This window comes from Globicephala melas, chromosome 9 (genome assembly GCF_963455315.2).
Source record: "Globicephala melas chromosome 9, mGloMel1.2, whole genome shotgun sequence".
NCBI classification, from domain to species: Eukaryota; Metazoa; Chordata; class Mammalia; order Artiodactyla; family Delphinidae; genus Globicephala; species Globicephala melas.
The window spans coordinates 95,400,435-95,424,984 of record NC_083322.1 but is presented as its reverse complement, the minus strand read 5'-3'; the positions used below and the strand labels follow the sequence as shown (position 1 = coordinate 95,424,984).

Here is a 24,550-nt window from a genome sequence, read left to right as displayed (position 1 = left end):
TGAAATCCAATATTTTTAAGTAAAAATTTAAGCTCAGATAAGCATTTCCAAAGCTAAATAAAAACATCAGCTTCAGAACTTCAAGAACTAAACCTTAGTAGTAAAATATATTAACACACTTTCAAGTAAAAGAATTCTCAAGAATTTTTAGTTACAGAATACATAAAAATATTGTTTTTGTAAAAAATGCAAATAAAGCAAACGCCCTCCATTGAAGACCCTTCCCCCAGTCCAGAGCTACATTTAGAAGTAAGCTCTATTATCACTCAGGTGTACTCCAACCTTCCAGATTTTTAAAATATATTTAAATGCATACAAAAATATTAGTTTTCTGGATTTTTAAAGACACATAAATGGCAACATTCTAACTGATACTGTTCTATTACTTTTTTTAATTACTTAAACATGCCTTAAGAGTCTTTTCCATGATGGTTTTATATCTATCTCATAATTTTTATCTTTTATTTTTTAAATTTTTTGGCTGACTTGGATCTTCATTGCTGCAGGCGGGCTTTCTCTAGTTGAGGCGAGCAGGGGCTATTCTTCGTTGTGGTGGCTTCTCTTGTCACGGAGCACGGGCTCTAGGCACATGGGCTTCAGTAGTTGCAGCACGTGGGCTCAGTAGTTGCAGCACGTGGGGCCCTAGACGGCGCGGGCTTTAGTAGTTGCAGCGCATGGGTTCAGTAGTTGTGGCTAGTGGGCTTAGTTGCTCTGGGGCATGTGGGATCTTCCCAGACCAGGGATCCAACCCATGTCCCCTGCATTGGCAGGTGGATTCTTAACCACTGCGCCACCAGAGAAGTCCTACCTCAGAATTTTTAATTCCTGCAACCTTGTGAATAGAAAAACCATAGTTTATTTATCCATTTCCCTTTGAAGGACATTTAGGTTTTTTTTTTTCATTATTCATGACTATAAACAATGCTGTGATGCGAAGGTGTGTGAAGGTTCCTGTCAGTGCCTGTGTCAGTAAGTAGTCTTCAACGTAGATACTGGGATGAAACTGCTGGTGTGAAAGGAATGTGCTTTTGAAATTTCAGTAGATATGACCTAGGCTTACCAAAAGAGCGGTACGGACTTAAACTTTCTTCCACCCTCTGGCCTAGGCAGTTTCAGTAGATATGACCTAGGCTCACCAAAAGAGTGGTACGGACTTAAACTTTCTTCCACCCTCTGGCCAAAGCACCTCAGTTTTTTTTTTCCTCTGAATAATTTTGCCAATAAAAGAAACAAATCATTTACAATTTTTCTTTCCCTTCAGCAGAAATTCCATATTTTAACAATTTGTTCTTACCATAAATTGACAGCTCACGTCCTATCTCAAATTTTCCTTTATGTGTTTTTTTTTTTAAAAAAAGACTGGATTGCTTCCATGAAGTTGTTATAAAAATTAATGTGAAATACGCATCTCCAAACAGCCATGCTACTGTCAAACAAAAGCTACTCGTTCGTTTCCTTTTCATAAGATAATTTAGTTCTTTCCTTCCAGCCTTCTTTCCTTCCTTTTTTTTTGTTAGGGCAATCTACTTTCCAAATTCTGTCTATAAAAGGAAACAAAAATTTTCACCAAAGTCAGCTAAGAACCTATTTAAGTTTAGCTGAAAAGCTGTAGGTGGTGAGAGTGAAAGAAAATAACTCGCTGGCTGATTCAAATTTTCATCTGGTTAAACCTATACAACTGACAATTATATTTTAATTACAGTATGAGAAAACCATACATGAAAGCATCAAAACAATTTTTATGTAATTTACTGTAAAATGGCCATCACATATTCCGGCAAAGCTGAAGTGATGCGTAACTCATGAGGAAGGAAAGGGTGAGCACTGACAACAGAACCGAGCGGTAAGTTAGTGACAGCCCGGCAGTGCTGTACGCTGAGCAGGCAGGTAGCACGAGCTGAGTGCACTCGGCCGCTGCAGCTAGAGATGCACCAGGATGCGATGTGCAGTCCACGGCGTCCCCTGCACATGAAGGCTACACTCACAACTGCCTCTTTTCCTCAGCTGAGACAGACAAATGCATTTTGGTTGCAAAAGTTCGCCAGTCTCAATTTACCGTCCTCTGGGCCTCTCAGCTCAACACTACCACCCACAATAAAATTCAACAGCGGTCAATTTACATAAATACAAGGACTTCTTCACCTAAAATTTAAGAACAATTTATTGTTAGTCCTTTCCACTATGATGTTTACCCATTCTCGCTTTAACAAAAGGGTTTTCCTCTCTGTTTTCCCAAGAATGTAAGCAGTTCACATAAGCACAAAATGTGAAGCGCAGAACTAGTTTTCTAAAAATTTTCAAGGATGTACTTCAAATGCAGCCTATTGTAATTAAAAAAACTGTAAAAGCCAGCCTTGAGCGATCAGTAAGACTTAACATACCCTCTCGGTACAACGTACGACCACCATATCACCTCATCCTACTTACATTTAAGCCTGACCCATTTAACTGTCATATTAACTAATGGAACCAAGTAAAATTTTACTAAGGAACAACTTGAGATGTTAAAAGCATCTGTCAAGTATGGTAACAGAAAACACAAGAATATTACCAACTACTTCGCACAAAGCACCTTCCTTCACACAGAAGTCTGTGTGGGAAGGAAGGTGCTTCACACCTGTGTGTGCGCTCGAGCAGCACAGTCTTGCTGCGTCTCCCTTTCACTACAGCAAGACTTCCACAGCTTTATTACAGTGCACTTTACTCCAGCAGCGCTTATTTTCCACAACTTTAAAATTACAAAGAAACGAATTCATTTAACTTTTTACCCAAATATCTTTTACAGAACAATTAACTCAAGGGCTTTTCCAAAAATTTTCCACCAAAACGATTTTTACACAAAACATTAAGAACGGTGAATTTCAATTTTCTAGTCAGTGGTCCTCAGAAAGTTGTAAGTATCTCTTTGTCAACATTACTCAGAGCCTATAAATGATGCTCAGAAGCTAAGGGTAACGGACTTTCCCTGGCCGCTTGCGCCTTAGCTGGATCACAGCTTCCAAACTTAGGCACCAAACACTCCTTTTTCTACCGAAACCAGCATTTCCGTTTCTATCCCATGTAGAGGCCCAGTTTGGATCTCTACTCCCTCACTATTCAAATTCAACAAATATCAATCAAATACGTTAGAGGCCCTGTGCTATGTGCTAGGCCAAGGAAGATAAATTATAAGTTTTAGTTGGGAAGAGAAAGACGAAAGATAATTTTAGGAATATGTATGCATAAATACACATGAGTGTGAAGTTATATATCAAGTGATTTGATAACTTAGCAAATGAGCAATTAATTGGAAGGAAAGAGAAAAAAAATCTTAGAAAGATGACACTTATTCTGAGCCTTCAGGAGTGAACAGGAACCCACTAGATGGAATGGCAGGAGCGCACCCCAGGCAGAGTGGACCTATGTATAAGGGCCTGTTGGTGTGACAAATAACGGTACACTCACAGAAGGGTGAGCCGCTACTTCCCCTTTCACCCAAATGGCGCGGGACTTGCCATCTACCCATAAACAACGAGAAAATGAGCCAAGTATACGAACCAACTGTTTTCAGACATAAGAACGACAGGCCGTTAGGACCATTATCCCTGAGGTGGAGGCACAAGCAAGCCGAGCCCTATGCTCTGTCTTTCTACTTGGAGGTAATTTACGGCACGTGGTACAGGGCTGGGGAGGATCCCAAGCAGAACAGCAGCCTTGCTAAATGGAGGAGGTAGGAGGGGAGTTTGACAAGGCTAAGGCAGCTGGACTTCGTACAGGCAGAGGACCAGGGACGAGGGTTCTACACAGAGAGAGACCTGCAGACAGCTGCTTAGTTGTATCCCAGAGTCTTAGACAAGGTGCTTATAGGCACATTCACTGGATAAAACTGAGGTCAGGCAAAGAACTACCAGGAAATCATAAGCTGGACAAGCCCTAGCGTTCACCAAGGACACAATAAGCTATCTGAATTTTACCCAGTTTGAGGAGAAAAACCATGCCAAGCACCTGGGGCATTCAGCAGACCCCCCAGAATGCCATATTTTAGCCTTATTAAAGGCTAAAGTAGCCCTAGACCTGCCCAGTAAGTCTGATCCACAAGTAATTTCACTGCCTGCCAAAACAAACATCACCATTCTTTTAGTGGAAGATCATAAAATCCACCCAGCACTGTGCCATTCTAAATATATGGCATCCTTCCAAAAAATGCTAGCCATCTGACAACGCCACCACTTACAACTCCCAGCTAACAGGAAAATAAAAACAGACCCAGACAGGAGGGAACTGGCAGGTAAGGACTTTAAAACAGGTATTATAAATACACTGAAGGATTTAAAGTAAAGTATGAACACAACAAGGAGAGAGATGGGAGGCATGAAAAGAACCACATGGAACTGCTAGAGAAGGAAAAATACAACGTTTAGAGTGAAGATTTCACTGGCCAGGCTTTACAGCAGATCAGACACTATAGAAGAATCAGCAAATCTGAAGACGGAAATGGAAGCCATCTATCTAAAGTACGGGGGTGTGGGGCGGAGAATAAATAGGACCCTAGGGACCTGAGCGACAGCATCAACCAGTTTAACACACTGTATTGAGAAAACGAGAAGAGAGAGGCGGGGGCAGAAAAATATCTTTTTAAATAATTGCCGAAAAATCGCCAAATCTGATAAAAACTAAAAGATCCACGTAGCTCAATAAACCCCAAGCAGGATAAACAAAGAAAATCAAGGCACTTTATATGCAAGTTGCTGAAAACCAGTGTGAAAGAGAAAAATCTTTAAAAAGGCACTAATACAGGGGTATCAAGAATCAACACAGACTTCTTGTCATAAACAATGCAAGGCAGATGACAATGCAATGATATCTTTAAGCACTGAAAGGGAAAAAAAGTGTGCCTAGAATGCAGGGGGAGGTTGGAGAAGTACTAGCAGGAGATGAGGTAGAACAGAAGTCAGACAGAAAAGCATGGGACGCAGTCCAAACAACCTGAAAAATCCCAAGTAAGGCAATGATGGCTGGTGTATAACGCTGAACATCTCCTTCAGAAGCACTCCCTTGCCTCTCTGGTGGAGTAAAGGTGCACGGTGCACGGCTAAAAGCTTTGGAATCACACACTCCTGGGCTAAATCTTGGCTCTGCTACTTGGATCTGCGTGATCTTAGGTTGATTATTATTCTGAAATTTTTTTTCTCACATATAAAATCTTGTTCTAAAATTTGTAAATAAAACAATTTCAGAGCTTCCCTGGTGGCGCAGTGGTTGAGAGTCTGCCTGCCGATGCAGGGGACATGGGTTTGTGCCCTGGTCCGGGAAGATCCCACATGCCGCGGAGCGGCTGGGCCCATGAACCATGGCCGCTGAGCCTGCGTGTCCGGAGCCTGTGCTCCGCAACGGGAGAGGCCACAACAGTGAGAGGCCCCGTGTACCGCAAAAAAAAAAAAACCCAAAAAACCCCCCGAAAAAACAATTTCAGTTGCAGGATACAAAATCAATATACCAAAATCAGTGTGTTTCTTCTATACACTAACAATGAACTATCAGAAAGAGAAATTAACAAAACAATCCCATTTTCAAAAACATCAAAAAGAATAGAATTCTTAGGAATATTTTTAACCAAGAAATAATATATCTATTATACATGGAAAACTAAGACACTGGTGAAAAAAACTGAAGATTTATTTATGCTCATGGCCTGGAAGAATTAATATTATTAAACATCCATACTACCCAAAGTGATCTACAGATTCAATGCAATTCCTATCAAAATTCCAATGGCATTTTTCACAGAGAAAAAAAATCCTAAAATCTGTATGGAACCACAAAAGACCCCAAATACCCAAAGCAATCTTGAGGAAGAACAAATCTGGAGGCATCAGCCCAGTTTCAAAATATATTACAAAGCTATAGTATCAAAACAGTATGGTATTGGCATAGAAACAGACATATAGATCAGTGTAACAGAACAGAAAGCCCAGAAATAAAATCATGCATATATCATTATTTAACTTATAACAAAGTATAAAGAGAAGTATAAAGAGTATACAACGGGGGAAGAACAGTGTCTTCAATAAATGGTATTTGGAAAACTCGATATTCACATGCAAATGAAGAAAACTGGACCCCTACCTACACATACATGAAAGTCAACTCAAAATGGATCAAAGACTTGAATGTAAGACCTGAAACCATAAAACTCCTAGAAGAAAACATAGGGGGTAAGTTCCTTGACATCAGTCCTGGCAATGATTTTTTGGATTTGATAACAAAAGCAAAAATAAACAACTGGGACTACATCAAATTAAAAAGCTTCTGCACAGCTGAGGAAATCATCACAAAATAAAAAGGCAACTACGGAATGGGAGAAAATATTTGCAACTCATATATCTGATAAGGAGTTAGTATCCAAAGTATATAAAGAACTCATACAACTGAATAGCAAAAGACCAAATACTCCAATTAAAAAAATGGGCAGAGGAACTACATAGACATGTTCACAAAGAAGACATACAGATGGCCAACAGACACATGAAAAGGTCCTCAACATCACTAATCATTGGGGAAATGCAAATCAAAACCACAATGAGCTATCATCACCTCACACCTGTTAGGATGGCTATCATCAAAAAGGCAAGAGACAGAAAGTGTTGGCAAGGATGTGGAAGAAAGGGAACCCTTGTGTACTGTTGATGGGAATGTAAATTGGTGCAGCCACTCTGGATAACAGTAGGGAGGTTCCTCAAAAAATTAAAAATAGAACTACCATATGATCCAGCAATTCCACTTCTGGGTATGTATCCAAAAGAAATGAAAGCAGGATCTCGAAGAGATGTCTACACTCCCATGTTCACTGCAGGCTTCTTCACAATAGCTAACATATGGAAACAATCTGAGTGTCTGTCAAAACATGAATGGGTAAAGAAGATGTGGTGTGTGTATATATATATATGTATAATGTAATATTGTTCAGCCACAAGAAAGAATGACATCCTTCCATTTGCAAAAATGTGGATAGGACTTGAGGGCATCATGCTAAGTGAAATAAGTCACACAGAAAAGGACAAATACTGTGTGATATCACTTATAGGTGGAATCTACAAAAGGCAAACTCAAATGGAAATAGAGATTAGAATGTGGTTACCAGGGACTAGGGGTGGGGAAAAAGGAGCTGTTGGTCAGAGCATAAGCTTCTAGTTATAAGGTAAGTTCTGGGGATCTAATGTAACTATGATTATTACAGTTAATAATACTGTGTTATATACTTTAAAGTTGCTAAGAGAGTAGATCTTAAATGTTCTCACCACAAAAAAGAAATGGTAATTATGTGACGTGATGCAGGTGTTAGCTAATGCCCTGGTGGTAATCATTTTGCAAGATATAAGTGTACCAAGACGTTGCAGACCTCAAACTTACAGCATGTTCTATGTCAATCACGTCTTGTAAAGCTGGAGAAAATTTAAAACTAAAATGCACAAATAATCTATATAAAGCATATAAATGATGTATACAAAGCTGCCAGAGAAGACGCAGCACAGTGCCTGGCACACAGTAAATTCTTAACTATGACTACTAACACCTCATCTATGTTTCACAGCAATTAACAAGAATTCTAGTAAAACACCAAGGTTGTTGCCATCATTTCTATCTCTTTCACTAAACTATAGCACTTGGAACAAAGGGGTTATGCTATTTTCACTTTCGTATTACCAGCACCTTAGTATCCAGAGCACATGGCAGGTGGAGTGAGTAATACAGTAATCATGAACCTGCCAGCTTCCATAACAACAATCTGTTGACATGGCCGAGAATTCTGATATCTCAATGTGCAAAGTCTAATTCTAAGACTTCCTCTTCAAACAAAAAGTAGAACACAAAAAGTTTGGGCCAAATCATACTGTTTTGTAGTTCTAGAAACATGATCATGGAAGCAACAGAAGCTACCAAAGATTTCTAAGCAAGGGAATAATATTGCCACATCTATGTGTAGGTCACCTATCCAACAGGAGCCTGAGGGATGCCCTAGAATTGAAGCCAGAGTGATCAGCTAAGCAGCTACTGTGAAAGTCCATGCGAGAGAGAGGACCCAACACAGAGGACAAACAGCAAACACAATGAAAAAAGGACCAGCAGGGGAGAGGTTCAAGTGGAAGACTTGGTAATTCATGACACACGAGCATTAAATGAGACAAAGCAATCAAGGATAGACCCAAGGTTTCTACGTGAGTGATGAAATAAACAGGGATACCACTGGAAGTGGGGAGCAAAGAAACATGGGCATTAGAAGGGCAGCAACGCAGGGGTGAAAACACACTGATCGTGCATCGGTCATGATGTGCAGGTGGATTCAGGGATACGCAGTAGAGTAGCTGGAGCTGAGGGAAAGGTCTGACGCTGGAGACAAAGATTTGGAAATAACCAGCAATAACCAGCATGTAAAAAATAGCTGAAGCCACAAAAATGGACTGTTATCATCCAGGGTAAACGTGCAGAATATAAACGTATGACCAGAGTAACACTAATGAGCTGTGGGGAGCACTTATATTTATATAGTAGATGAAGGGGAAAAGGCTCTACGATTTAAAAAATAAAAGAGGGCCATGAAAGCCAAGGAAGAACATAATTTCAAGAGAAGAAGGTATAATATCAAGTGTTTAAAGAGAGTAAGAAGTAGAATGAACACTAAAATGAGGAGATCGATTTTGGCACACAGGGCTGATGACCTCATGAAAGTTTTAGGAGAGCAGATGGCATTAGACTGAAAAGTGATGGAGTATCGGCACACCAGCGGATGGATGGATCTATGAAGTAGAACAGAACTGACTGGCAGGTGAGGAAAGCTGTAAATTCAGACGACTCCTTTAAAGACCACAGCAGTAAAGGAAAGAGAAGGGCAGGACATTAGTTCAGAAAGCGTCAAAGCTGAGGACCAGGAATTTTAGGAGAGAAGTGACTGAAATCCTGGAAGATGGAGGGAAAAGAATCACTACAGGAGAGGGACTCTGAGAGAGAGATTAGATAAGTGACTAAAACATAAAACTCAAGTCCTAGAAAAGGAAGAGGATTAAAGAACATATGTCAAAGTTTTAGCCTTCGAGTTAAGGAGTGGGATCTCTTCCTCGGAACAGAAGGCAAGCAGGTGAGAGCAGTTAGAGAGGGATGCTGAGGCGTGTGTCTGATGGCCTTTATTTCCTCCATAAAGGAAGAGAAGCCTCGGTGTCTAACGGGTGGAAAGTGGGTGACACAGTAAGTGTGGTCAAGGTTTTGATTAGCTCCTGCCCACCTGCCGGGGATGGTAAAAGAAGGGGCTGAGAGATTAGGTAAAGAATTACCCAGCTACACCAAGAGCCCAGCTGAGGATGCAACTCTCACCCTCGTAATAAGCAGACTGAAGACTACGCAAGTACTCCCAACAACGGGCAGGAGGAGGGCACACAGCCTGCGTCCCATGTTTCAAACGGGCAGAAGGAGTTGCAGAGGGAGAGCAACAGAAAGAAGGAAGTAACGTGAGGCGCTGGTGAGGGACTAGCTGCAGTAAGGACCACAGAAGGGAAGGGAATGTAACGGAAGAAAAGGCAGGAGCAGACGGAAGGCTGAAGACCTGCGCAGAGGCTGAAGAGCAGGTTTGTGAGGACGGGAGAGGAATGAGGAGATGATGGCTGGAGGGTCTCTTCCAGATCAATTTCCAATCCTAACTTAAGCCTCCAGGACAAACCGAAAACCAAAATCCTCTCAACCAACCTTTCTTTTTACAACTGGAAAACGACTGCACGGAGATATAATCCACAGCGACTACATTTCTTAAGCATTTGATCATTTGTGGATATTTCTATTATAATTAAAAATACACAATGGAAAACACTTTCATGCTTTCCATTGTTCACATTTTATTTTTCCTTTGAAGGGATTCCTACAAGTGAAATTACGAATTAAAATATATAAACACAATGCTCTTGAATTATATTAGCAAGAGGAACACACTATTTTAGCCGTTCAGACTTCTCCCTCTATAAACTTTTAAATAAAAACATGGTAATAATAGACACGTTATTTTGTAACGTTTCTTTCTTTTTAACTTAATATTTTAAAACATCTTTCTATGTAGTACATTTTTATCTACCATATCTTTTAAAATGACTGCAGAGCAATCCATCTCATGACATGATCACTTATTTCACCAACCTCTTACCATTAAACATTTAGATTATTTCTTTTTTTGTTATGTAGATACTGCTGCACTAAACATTTTTATAATACATCTTTGCACAATGGCCTGATTATCTCCTTGTGAAAAAATTTATGTATGTGAAATTGCTGGGTTAAAGAGTATATATATTTTTAGGGCTTTTGATACATACTCCACACTGTTCTCCAGAAGAGTTACACCAGGTAATACTCCCACCTGTAGTATAAATGAGATGATCCAAGTCATGAGTACCACTTTTCTTCATGATATCTGACGATCTTACATAGAGAGAAATCGGCAACTTATTTTTAAATTTACATTATAAAAACTGTAAAAATCAATATTTTTCACGTATGTATAAGCCATTTACACAGGTTTCTGTGCGGAATTTCTCTTTATATCCTTTCTTTGTCCTTTTTTTTTTCTCTGGGAGGTTCATGTTTCTGTGTATATTGGTAAGATCTAGTTATATATTAAAGAAATATTAATCAGTTTGGGTGAACAGATATTAGAACTATTTTTTCCCTGAGTCTTTTCATTTTGTGTTCATATTATGTACTAATAATGCCTTTTTTTTTTTTTTTTTTTTTTTTTGCGATACGCGGGCCTCTCACTGCTGTGGCCCCTCCCACCGCGGAGCACAGGCTCCGGACGCGCAGGCCCAGCGGCCACGGCTCACAGGCCCAGCCGCTCCACGGCACGTGGGATCCTCCCGGACCGGGGCACGAACCCGCGTCCCCTGCACCGGCAGGCGGACTCCCAACCACTGCGCCACCAGGGAAGCCCTAATAATGCTTTTTAATGTACTCAAATCTATCAATCTTTTCCTTTGGCAGGAGAAGCAGAGAAGAAAACAGGATTTCTTAAGAAGAAAAAACTGTCCTTCATCTTCCAAAGCCGTTTTCTCTGCTGTCCTTACTTATTTACCCAAATTGGAAACATGGTATGAATCAAAACAATCATTTCTGAAAGAAGGATTAATAACTTCGACGATATGGACATGTAAGGGATTATAAAATGCTTTTTATTTTAATATTATCTTGGTGCCACTTACCTTCTTAAGAAAGCCTCTAATAAGAACATAAGAGAACTTATTTTCAAAGGAATTTCATTGAAGAGTGAAAACGAGAAACATAACATACATGCATCCTTGCAAATTTGGGATATGTCAAATGAGTAAGAAGAACACACAAGAAAGTTCTGGAAAATCTTCAGATTTCTAAAGAACCAGGGCCTGCCACGTTATCACAGATGAGTGGCACCGATAAAGGAGTGTGGACTATGGAACAAACTCAGTAAGGGAGACGACACTTACTACTCCAGAACTAGGATCATTTCCGACGGCGTCTCGTAGACTGCATGTAAATTAATGACCCAAGGATCGTCCTGTGCTAGTTCAAGAACAGCAATTTCATGAATTATTTCTGTCCGACAATCTTGGCCTTTTCTTCTTTTTCTCATGAACTTTGCTGCAAATTCTTTTCCAGAATCTTTCTTTATACATTTCCTCACCACTGCAAACTTCCCCCTAGAATTCAACAAAACACATTCACGGTTAAAATTGACTTTTCAGAGATGATAAATTTTAATAAAATTTCCCAACAGTCATCAGTGGATATTCAAATTTAGGTCATATGCAATCATAAAAGTAGCAATATAACTTGGGAAACACCTCTCTAATCAAATAAAATGTAATGTGTAAATCTGCAAGATTCATTCTTCTAAATACAGAACCAAATATTAAAGCCAATATTTTTTTGCAGCGTTATATAACTTAATTTTTCACACATTTATACATAAAAATGATTTAAATCTTAAAAAAGCCATTTGACGTTTTTAAGAGAAACCGGTTATGAGAATTCTAAAATAATGAATTTCACTGTCACTAAGTGACTCTAAGAGGACACTATCACCTTCCAAAGTTATGAAAGTTAGGGATCTCATGTATATGACATCATTTCAACCACTGCATCAGCTGGAAATGTCTAGTTTTCCTATAAAGACAGATACAACAAACATTACTTTGATACGCTCCACTACCATGCTATTACACTAATAAGTCACATGGGGGACACGTATAGCGTATTGATTAAGGGATAAGGTCTGGAATTAGACAGATGTGGGCTTGAATCCCCAAAACGGCTCTGCCCACTCACTCAACGCATAACCTTGGGCAATTTATTTAACCTCTTATTTAAGAAAGATCTCATTTTCCTAATCTATAAAAGAGGACACAAACGGAATCTACTTTACAGCGCTGTTGTGAGAATTAAAGAATATAATACATGTCAATTGCTTAGCATGGTACTTGCCACATAGTAAGTACTCAAAAAACTATTAGTAATCAAACAAATCATTAAGTTGTAATAATCGTCACCCATAAATATCCAATACTCAAGTTGGAAGGCAACTCAAAAATCATATAGTTTTTTTTTTTTTAACCTAATGCCAAATGCCAAAGCCATGTCTTCTTTCAAACTGTGAGGTAGTCTTTTCCACTCCTGGGTGCATACTATGCTTAACAAGGCTTTCATTACAAGCCTAAACCTGGCTTCAAGTGAAGGGCTGTAGTCCTGGTCTTTTGCTGAGCAGTACTGAAGAGCCCCCATGACAGTCTATCAGGTACTGGACACAGCTAATCATTCCTCATCCCCTTAGGGTTCTGGGATCGCCTCACTGTCATGACTCATAGAACTGCTGGAAAAATGTGCCAACTGAATCTGAAGCAACTGTGCCAAGTATAATCTCATCAAAGTGTTACATGATTATTATTTTGCTGATGTTGGCACAATACAACTTAATATGCCTTTAAAAACACTTGACAGGTTTTCCATATTTCATAAATAAAATAAACGACCTAGATCTTTTTCCTCTTGGATTTTTTTCAAGCCAGTGTCCTCATACTATGGTTTAAAAATATATTTAAAAAATTTCAATGCAAGCCTTTAATTTGCTCTGTTAAATTCTACTTTCTAGGTTTGGGCCCGGCATTCTAGACTACTGACGTAATTTTGAGGACTAATTCTTCCTTCTTAGCTACTGTTAACCATGATTTTCATGCCTTCTGTATTTCTGTTATACCATCAGCAATAAAAATGTTACATGAAAAAATCCTTAGGCACAGCCCTACAGATGTTCAATTAGTGGCAATCTACCTAACAGCACCCTAATTCAGAACAAAGTTCTCTATGTTCAACAGAAATGCGAAAGACTTTTCCATATTACTAGAGAGATTAAACAATAAACTATGCATCACAGATTAACACCTCTTTTTATTTTACGCCACAAAATCATTAGGCTAATAACATCTCCACTGAGTTTTAAAAGGTTCCTAATTATCTTTGGATTCCCTTAAGGAAGAGAAAAAAATCATCACTAGTTTGATTTTTTTATACCTATATTTCTGAAGTTTCAAAAGAAGAGAAAAAGAGAAAGCCTATTTTGTAAAAAACTGACCAACATAATTGACAACAAGCGTCTTGCTATTAAATTAGAAATGGCTGGGTTGAACTACCCTCAAAGTACTCCCACATGTAACACACAGATATCTACTGCTACCATACCTAACATTCAAGGCAACAGTACCGTGTAGTAGTAAAATACTACTTCTTACCTATCTGGCTTGAAGGTATATTTCCAAATACCAGACACTCAACAGAGAAAAGGATCCCACACATCACTGACCTGTAAACTCTGGGAACCCTTGCTACAGAAGAACCATTGCTTAATTCAGGGGCCAGAGGCAAACACAAGGGAGAGACCTAAACTTATCTGATGTCTGTGGCCAGGCACCCATTTCTTGGGTCACCACAGTAGGTCCCACGGCTCTCCTCCCACTCCAATCACTACTCTTGACACCACCTTTGTTTTTGAGGAAGCATTCCTCATGGCTGCAAGTCTACCCTTTTCTTTTCCCCGTATCATACACTATACTGGGAGTGGGCAAACTTTTCTGTAAAGGGCCAGATAGCAAATATTTTTGGTTTTGCTGGCCAGACGGTCTGATCACTACTGTTCAAGTCTGCTGTTGTAGAGTAAAAGCAGCTGGAGACAACAGGTAAATGAATGGGGGTGGCTGGGTTAAAAAAAAAAACAAAACACTTTACCAACACAAACAACAAAATGTGAATTTCACATAGTTTCCATGTCATTAAATATGACTTTTCTTTTGACTTTTTTCAATCATTTAAAAATGTAAAAATCATTCTATATAGCTGGCGAGCTTTACAAAAACAGGCAGCCAGCAGTAGGTTGCCAAGCCGTGCACTACTGCACGCTGAAGAAAACTCTTCTGCCATTCTGATACTGCACACCACTAAAACTGACAGCAAGGCAGCAGATCACAAGGGTCTGAGGAAACGTGCACTGGCTTCATCTCTGAATGACTGGGAGGGGAACCCTTATAACTACTCAGAGAGTCAGAAGATGAAACGAGGTTTCCGGGAACTGTTCTTCCTGCAGAGCCACGCAGGACACAGAACTCTGAGACTCAGCCGTCAAGGTGCGGGGTCCTAGTGAACACACTACGAATGAACACTGTCACAGTGGCCCTAAATTCCACACGCACAGGGGCTCTAGTATGCATGCTTTACCACAACTTCATGGTAAAAACTGTGATTGTACCTCAACTCTAAGTTACTGAGGGCTCTCCAAAGCATGAAATAATGTTTCTCTGACACCAGTGGTCACAGTTACATGCAGAGACTTGAGACTGATGAGGTTCAAAGGGCACCATCTACTTTCTTTCGTTGGCTTACCCGAAATTCTTCCTGGATTACATCGTTGTTACAGTTTTCGGAGCTCTTCACTCATTTCACAAACATCTATAGTTCACTATTATACACTAAACTGAGAACTCAGATTTTCATTACTCATTTTTGGGGGGGGGGAATATCAGAAGTGAATACATTTCAGAACTCAATGATAACCCATTCCAGGGTGGAAAGAAAGGAAGGATAAACAATGATAACAACAGGAAGTAACATTTTGAGTCAGATCCACCAGTCTAAGCTTCCTCAGAACAAGGACTGGGCTTCACCAGTGCCCAACTGGTAGAGCTTGGGAAGGCACAGTGAGGATCTGTAGGTAGGTATGACACGCTAAGGAGTTTGTGCTTTATTTCTCAGGGTAAAAATGGGCGCCTATGAGAATTTTTTAAGTAAGGTAAATGTGTTAAAAGGTAGGTCTGAGAGTGTATAGTGAAGTGTTAACTAGAAACTAGGGAAGCCAAGAAAATAATTCAAGGTAAGGGGTCTGAACGAAAGTACCAGCAGTGGAGGCTGGGAAGAGAGAATGAATTTACAAGACATTCAAGGTCAAGATCCGTGAGCACTTCCTGACATGCTGAGTTGCAGGCAGAGATGAGGGCAGAAGGGAAAGGTGGAAGTGGAAGATGACTTGGAGATTTTTAACCTGGGTACGGGGTGATGTGGTACCATCCACTGAGAGAAAGATTAGAAGAATGATAACGGATTTGCGGGGGGGGGGGGCGGGCCAGAGGGAGGGGGAGTGTGTTAGGTTTGGATGGGAGAAGTTTGAGGTGCTTTTCTCTGTAAAGAGAACTTTATTTACTAGATGGATTCCAAATATAAGTTCCAGTGTTGGGTTGCTACACAAAGGTGAACAGATAATAAAATATATAAGGTTCAGGCAAAGATTAAAAACTGTAGATGCTAATTTGAGTGGTATATAGAAGAAGCAAAAGAAAAGTGACCTCCGAGGTTCCAGGTTTGATTCTATAATAGATTACAGTAAAGTGCTTTGTTTCTCCCTGTATTCTATTAAAGTTGGTCTGACATATTAGAATTTGTTGCCCTAAGACTGTCTCCTTGGCTGGAGGATGAGTTCCAGGAACCTGGCCTCTTATTCATCTTTGCACCTCCATGCGTAGAGCCCCGCACATGGCAGGTGCTCAAATATGACATCAGATAACACCCTGAGTACATACACTGTTCATGCTATTTTGTTAAAGAAAAGTTCTATGGCAACTTAACCTCATAAGGTTTAATATTTTAGCCACAATGGACTACTTGCCTTTCTCTTTTTCATTGACTTTTTCTGCACTGTGCTTATTTGTTTTCTTGCCAATGTCTGGAGTATCTTTCATCACTACTAGTAGTAAAATTCCACCGGTTCGTTCAGGCCCAGCTCAAATGTTATTTTCCCATGTGGCATGTCAGCTCGCCTATAAAGGGAGTAGTGACTGATTTGTTAGATTTGGGAATCATTTCCAGAGCCTATCAAAGGGCCTTATGTGCTCAATATGCAAGTACAGTATTTGCTTAATAGCACTGGGGTTATGCCTTAAGTGCACAGAAGTTCCGTTCAAGAAAGACCTAGAAAAGACATATCTTCCTTACCTCTGAAAGGAAAACAACAAAAAACTATCTGCTGACCCTAAGTGTAAAAATCAGTGAGTCCATCAGATCAGACATCGACATAAGTGACAAGAACAGGTAAGGCTTTAAAAGCCGGGCTCAGTTTTAAATTCCGGCTGCTAACTGTAATCTTGGACACTTGGCTCAGGCTTTCTGAGTCTTAGATTGCTCACCTGTAAAATGAGGTTGATGGCACTAACCTTGCAGGGTAATGAACACTAAACAAAATGACATCTCCAAAGTGTGTAGCATCTGGCAAATGATCAGTAATCAGTACACAGCAGCTATTTTTATTGTTTGGGATATTAATTTCAGATCTATGATAATTTGTAAAAAAAAAATAATCATACAGAACAGAGGAGTTTTGGAGGTGATCTAATTTGAACTCTCTACTTGATGCATAAATTCCCTCTATAAGTCGGGTTCCTTCTTCCCTTCCTGAACAGGTGACTCAATGACTGTAGCTACTTAACTTTCTAATGCACTTGGTTCAATAATCAGATTTTATAAAATTTTGTTATTGTAGTTATGTAAAGAGGCTGAAATTCATCAAATCCTTAAGTTTATGTAATTTCTAAATTTAATTTTTATTTTATATTGGACTATAGTGGAAGGTTTATGTATTTTAAATTAAGATTTTACTTTTAACACTGTAAGCCCCAACTTCTCAAAATTAAAACAGTTGACTTAATGAAGCATCTGCCTTAGAGCAGGAGCCATATTTCCTAAGTAACGTCTGCTGCTGAATCACAAACATAGCCAACTGTTTTTACCCATCCAAAAATATTGGATTATCCAAAACTGGAAATATTTTTCAAACTAATTTTAAACTGCCAAGAAATCTTAAATAACAGTTTTCCTAAACAAGGTGCAATTTCTACATGGATAGTATTGTTTAACAAGGGTCTTTATTTCTAAAGAAACTACAGCTTACAATTTATGACATATGCTTAAGTAGCTGTAAGGTACTAAACCTGAAGCCATCACCTACAGACAGAAATCTAGGTAAAGGACACCCACCTCCTGAAACACATCCACCTGTGCATCCCCTTCAGCTCGAACATCCTCTAATTCTCTGATAAAAATCCTTCCTTGTTCCTGTTACTCCCAACCACTCTGAGGATAATGAGATAGGACGTCCCTGTCCACCATAAGGCCCAGCTGAGACAGGCTGGGACCTGGGACCCTTCACCTGAGTGCTTGCACCTGGACAAACATCTCCTCGAGCCATAGACAAAGAAACTCTAAGGGACTAAGAACTGCACGCATGCGCAGGTGCGGTCAATTATGAACAATAAGATACAAAAAGGCCTCAGGCCAACTGCCACTTCTGAGAAGCTGCGAGCAAAAGCGGGGGGCTGCACGCGATCCCTGCACACAGCACCAGCAAGGGGGTGCGCAGATCACCGAAGCCTCCCCTCCAGCCCGACCCAGCCACCGGCCCCCACCCTCACCCCACTGAAGGGACCAGCTCCGCCCATCCACTTTGGGGAACGAGTAAGGGCACCTGCTTCTTGTTTTCCTTCCCTCGTGCTGCAGCACGGAGTCCCAGTAAAGCCTTGCCTGGAATGCTCCTCTGGCCTCTTATCCATTGCTATTGATTCAAGAGCCCAAGGACCCAGGTGGAACCGGGGAGGGAAGCATATGACACCGAAGCTGGGCAGGGTTTGTTCCAATTTGGAACTCATTAACCTGTCCTCTCATAAAAACGATGGGAAACTGCTTTAGCCACAAGACAGGCTAGGATTGTTCTTTGAGAAACATCTGTGGTATAAATGGAAGTGATTTCAGAGTCCCAGCTCAGGTGATTCTCACAAGACTCAATCTACCTGTGTCTTGATTTTCTCATCTGAAAGATGGGACTTCCCAAACCTGCTTGTGATGAGAAGTAAATGAGATCATGCAAGTGAAAGCACCTGTAAAACTGTATGGCCCCTATACATTTATGAAGGACCCGTTCCAGCAGAGAACTCATATTTATACCTTTTTTCCCCCCACAGGAAATATCAACTATGAGTATGTAATAATATAAAAAACAAAAGATGTTCTTTTGGCTTTAAAGATCTCTTTTTTCTTAAGATAAAATGTATGAGTATGTCAAAAAATGCTCAAGTTGAGGACTAGGCAAATCATTTGATGTGGAATTAGTATAATTTAAAATTCCTAGAAACATTTTTCTGTTCCTACACTATCGGTTAGAACTCGAGAAGTCAACACTTTGAAAAAAATTCTCAGAACTCAAGGTCATGGCTCCTGCGCCTTGCGTCATTACCGTGGTTTCCACTGGCACCTGTCCTGCCTCAGAGAAAGGTAACAAGTCTCAGGAATAATAAGTCAAGCTTCCAGCAATAAAAGCAAATTTTACATCATATCATTTTACATCATATATTTACCCATATTTAGGTTGCCATGGACTCTACTGGAGATATGAAAGAAATGTGACATTTCTTAAAATAATCAACATTACATACTATGGAATCAGTATCGACCATTTAAAATGTTTTCTCCAAACAAGCATTTCACTGAAAGCTTTATATTTCTGTAAGATAAATTGGGAACTCCCAAAAGAACTCAGTTTCTGTGTTTGAACAGTTAGCTCTTCACACCTCTTCAACATTCTCAACTAAATGAAAGGCCATAGAACAAAATGAATAGATCTTTGTTTTTCATACCACATCGTTAAAATACAACATGAGTAATTTTTAAGTTCTGTATCAGCATGAGATCGACTCGTTCTATCAGAAATGCAACCAGAGTTAACAGTTGGAAAAAGATGCAACTTTTCTATCTTACTACAGAAAGGAATACACATAAACACACTTCATTATGTCAAAACTACAACACACAGGCAAAACTTATAAACCTTAAACAAAGAGAGCTTCTAACACAAAACAGAGCTTTTACTTCCTGAGACTTCTGAACAGTTCTCTTGTCATTTGGAATGAGGTTTTATTACTTTTGCAACAGACGAAAAGTATTTTGAGGTCGTGCACATTTTCCTGTTTTTGCCTTTTGGTTACATTCACTGAGCTACACAATGAATTGCATTTTTTGAGTGCACCCCGGAAGCTAAGTACAGCCTTTATGCTACAGATGTTTTTAATTTATTTAGTTCTCTCAACAACTCTATGAGGCTATCAATGGTTAGGTAACTTACTCAAGTACATGTAACTAGTAAGTAAAGGGCCAAGACTCCACTGTCTGACTCCAAAGTCCGTGTTCTTGAACACTGCATTACACTTCTCCATGATGAAAAGAGAACCAAAAAGAAACAAATACATTCGTTTTCTTTGTCAGTTTTAGGCTCTTATATCAAGTATCTATCTAATTGCATTGTTCTGCTGCTTCAGGAATTATTACTTATGTAAAGAAATTTATATAAGAGATATGTACAAGACATCACAACCTTCAAACAAACACTTTACAGGCAAGCTAATTTTATAATAGAGAGGGTAAAATGAACGTTGAAACATTCCCGGAGGAATTGTCACACAGTTGGTAGGGCGCAAATCAATTTTTTTTCAGATTAAATCATTTATTGCAAAGTCTACAAGACAGTGCTTGCCACCTGAAGACATTTCAGTTTTGTAATATGTTCTCATTTTGTGGAATGAAGCCAGACAACCAAACAACGGAGAGTCCTAGTTTTCCTTCTTCAAGAAATCAGGGTAACTTTAGAATGTCTGGAATTTTGACCAATTAGAATACCTACATGAGTCAGTAGCTGCCTACCTCTTCCTTTGTCATAAAGTGTGCACAGATGCAGTTAATTAGTGCCTAGCATAGTGAAGTAAATCTTGTCCCAGAAAGATGTTTCTCCTTGTAACATTTGGAATAAATGAGACACTTTTAAGGTAGGTTTCCTTGCCAAAAAAACTATTTCTAAAAGTTACCTTAATATTTGTAAGGCAGCTTGTTTTTAACATTGTAATCACTGTTACGAGGACTTCTTTTTCCAAGAGCCCCAGGTGAAGGCTGTTACCCATTACAACATGCTGCGCTTTTGCAACCATGTGCTATGTACCAGGCCCAGTGAATTGTGCTTTACAGCCACCGCATCTTCACGACACCCCTGACGGAGACACTGTCACTACGCTGATTTTACGGGTGCGAAACGAGAGGCTGGGGAGTCTATGTCACCGTCCAAAGGCACACAGAGCAAGCAGAGTGGGGATCTGAGCTCGGGTCTGGCCCCAAAGCCTGTGCTTTTGACAACTTCTCCAAACTATTCTTAAGGAAAAAGGGAGTCGGTCCCCAAACCCCTATCACACTCTTGGACCCCTCTTCAACGTACAAGATGTAAAGGATCCAAACAGCCTTCACCTTGTGCAATTTGAAAAAGAGACCGAGTTCTAAGCCCTCCCGACCCCTACAAAGCAAGAGTGGGGAGGGGAAGAGAAAGCAAGGGCCGGTTTTCAGCAGAGAAAGTCAGACGAGGGCCCGGAGCCTACAAGTGAAACCGATATGAACTTAAAAGGCGCAGGGACCTCATTTCAGAACGAAAGCAGCACAAACCCAAGAAACCGCAACCGAAGTCAGCAGGAGGCGGCGGACAGAAGTTCGCCCAGCGCTGGTGCAAAGGAAGCTGTCACGCTCGGCGTTCTGCTCTCTGCTCTGTCACAGCCGCAGAGGGAGAAGCAGGAACCCACAAGCTCCAGGGGCAAAACCAGAGCTGCCTTCACACCTCTGCTCTGGCTTCAGACTCGCCGCCGCGGGTAAAGGTTCGCAGCGTGGTTCCCACGCCGTCTCGTTAAGTTACCGAGCCAAGGACCACAGAGGCCGAAAAGGCCCGGAGCAGAGGAAGGGGTCAAGGTTCTCGGGGACCCGCGCGGGAGACTTTCTCACGGCCGCTACCCAGGGTACAGCACACGCCGGCGGAGCGCGCCGGCTCGGGGGACGCGGCGCGCGCAAGGGTGGCCTGGGGGCCCTGCCGCCCTAATCGCCGCCCGCACCCAGGTCTGTGCCCGGTTCCGGCGCGCTATCTGCCCCCGCCGGCCTCCCGCACTTATCTGCTCCCCGCCCGCCCGGCCCTCGTCCGCCTCACCTGCCCAGCGCCCGGCCCGGGCTCAGGCTGTAGGCATCCTGGAAGGGCTCGGTGCACACCGCGGTGCGGATCTCCGTCAGCAGCCCGCGGGGCGGGGGCGGCAGCCGGCGCGGCGTGGTCAGACCCCGGCCGACTCGACCCGAGCCGGGGGCGGCGGCCGGGGAAGAGCCGCCGCTGCTCGGCCTCTCCAGAGGAATCATGGCGCTCGGGCGCTCTTTAGCTCCGGCCGCCCGGCTAGCTCCGAGCTGCCAGCGGGTCACGGTCCCGCCTCCAGCTGCCTCGAGAACGTCTGAGGAGGTCAACCGCTCTCCCCTGCGCCGCGCACAGAGTGCCGGCGGCTGCCTCCCGGCCCCCGCCTCCCAGCCGTCCGGTCCCGCCCCACGCTCGGCCCCGCCCCTCCCCTCGGCCCTCGCTGAGCTTCCGCGGGGCCGGAGCGCCGCGTGCCTCACGCGCGCCCTCTGCAGCCGAGGGGGAGAAGGTGCAGCCTGGCGGGCGGCCTCGGGGTGGGCCTGAGCAGTCTGCAGGCGACCAACAGCACCACCCTTCTGGCTGGAGGACCCACTGCATCAGCCAGTTACGCACCTGTTGAGCATCTGAGAGTTGGAAACCTGAGCCCTCCGTTAATGAAAGGCGTAGGAGCTGCCAGCCAGAGCTTCACGATCCCTTCCCTTGGGCGGGTCAGGAGGGGCGATGAGACTCAGATCAGGGCTGCTGTACAGCACGCGGAAGCTGCCCAGGGGCAGCTGGTTCCTTCCCACGTTGAGAGGAGGACGTGGAGGCAAGAGGTGGATAAATATTTTTAAGCTCTCACACCAGCCCTATGAAACAGGCACTATTATACTGTGTGCAGTCTTCTCTATATTTAACTTTCGAGGTGCTCTCATCCGGTCTTGTGTCTTTAATAATATTCGTATGCTCATGACTACAAAATTTTTATCTCCAGCTTCCAACCATTCTCTGAACTTCGGACTCATATATTCAAGTATACACTTGGCATCACCATTTAGATGCCAAATTAGCATCTCAAACGTAACGAGCAAAAGTCAGGTCCTGATCATCCTTCACAAATGCACTCCTGCCCAGTTTCCCCACCTCGGTAAATGGAACTCCATCCTTCTGGTGGTTCAGGGCAAAAACCTTGGCGTCAGTACTGACTCCTCTTTCTCTCATACCTTCATCCAATTTACAAGTAAATCCTCTTGGCTTTACCTTCAAAATATATCCAGAATCTGATCACTTCTCTTCCACATTACCACAATTAGCATTATCTCTTGTCTGGATTATTGTGATAGCTCGCTAACTGGATTACCTGCTTCCATCCTGCTTCCTCCCCAATTCCACACAGTTTATTTTCAAGGGAACCAGAGTGATCTTTTTAAAATCTAAATCAGATCATGTCACTGCTCTGCTTAGAGTTTTGCGATGATGAGCTAGTCTACTTGTGATCAATACTCTCACTGAGAAATATTAGAAAAAAATTTAAAACAGTCCTCTACTTGAAACATCAGAGAGTTTCAAAAGCAGCAAGAACTCGGGTGACTAAGATCCTGGAAAGAAGGGCAGCCCAGAATGACACCACTTTCCCATGAGGCATTTGATAATTCCAAAGCAATGACTGAAAGGGTGAGAAAATAAGTAGGACTTTAGGCATCTCACCAGGCTGGGGAGATGAAAAATTGGAGTTTAGGATCTACTAAGGAGAAAGAGCTGGTAAACACACTAGACTTGCAGTTGGCACCCCAGAGTGCTACATCCTAGGAGCATTGGTAAAAAGGAAATAGACCAGCCCTCCCAAGGACTGAAGAACAGCTTCAAAACTCGATAGTAAATCCCCTCTGGAGAAAAACACAACCATCCAGAGCCACACATTATCTGTACAGCATTTCATACCCAATGTCTGGCACTTTTAAAATTTTTAAAAGGGGCACACGAAAAGAATTATCTTAAACACTGAGAGGAAAAGGCAGAAAACAGAAATAAGCAAGCAGGAGATCCAGATACTGAATCTTAAAGACAGCTTTTTGAATAATTCTGTTTAATATCTTCAAGAAATTAAATGACAAGATAGAGAATTTCAGCATAGAACTGAGAACTCCAAAGAAGAATAAAATGGACTTTGTAGAATTGGGGGGGGAACCCCACAAACTAAAACTATGACTGAATAGGGACGGGTTTAATAACAGATTTGATACAACTTAAGAAAAAATTAGTGAACCTGATTAGTGAACTTAATAGGTCAAAAATTATGCAAAATGAAACACGAGATAAGAGGACATAATGTTCAGAAAACAGAATATAGTAAGTCTCCTACATATGAACGAATTCAGTCCCGAGAGCGGGTTCATAAGTCCAATTTGTTCCTAAGTCCAACAAAGTTAGCCTAGGTACCCAACTAACACAATCGGCTACATAGTAGTATACTGTAATAGGCTTATAATGCTTTTCACACAAATAATACATAAAAAACAAAACATAAAGAAAACATTTTAATCTTACAGTACAGTACCTTGAAAAGTACAGTAGTACAGTACAACAGCTGGCATCCAGGGACTGACATCAAGTGAACAGGCAAGAAGAGTTACTGACTGGAGGAGCGAGAGGAGGTGGGAGATGGTAGAGCTGCAGGATCGCCAGCAATAGGAGACGGAGGGCAAGCTGCAATTTCACTCATGCCTGATGTTGATGGCATAGGTTCAGGTTCCTTGCTGGATTCAATTGTATCTATCCTCTTGAAAAAACAATCCAGTGATGTCTGGGTAGTAGCTCTTTTTTTCTCATCACAGATGACATGGTAGCACTGGATTGCATTCTGAATGGCTGCTGCAACCTTCGTGTACCGTTCTACGTTTGGGTCCTGTGCCTCAAAAACTAACAGCGCCTCCTCAAATAAAGAAAATCCCCTTGCCGTTTCCTGAGTCGTGAATCTCAGCAGTACCAGCTACAGCACTGTTGCTTTTACACTTGCTCCTG

General features: G+C 41.5%; 1 protein-coding gene across 1 annotated transcript in view; it reads right to left on the bottom strand.

Moving 5' to 3' along the window:
- STK17A (serine/threonine kinase 17a) overlaps positions 1-21,931 on the bottom strand; it is a 38,431-nt gene extending 16,500 nt beyond the window's left edge. Inside the window, exons 1-2 of the mRNA XM_030871194.3 lie at positions 21,581-21,931; positions 11,475-11,687 (exon numbers count right to left, since the gene is read on the bottom strand). Of these exons, the coding sequence (XP_030727054.1) occupies positions 11,475-11,687; positions 21,581-21,780 (413 nt within the window). The 5' untranslated portion in view covers positions 21,781-21,931. The remainder of the gene's footprint in view (positions 1-11,474; positions 11,688-21,580) is intronic.
- Between the last annotated feature and the right edge of the window lie 2,619 nt (positions 21,932-24,550).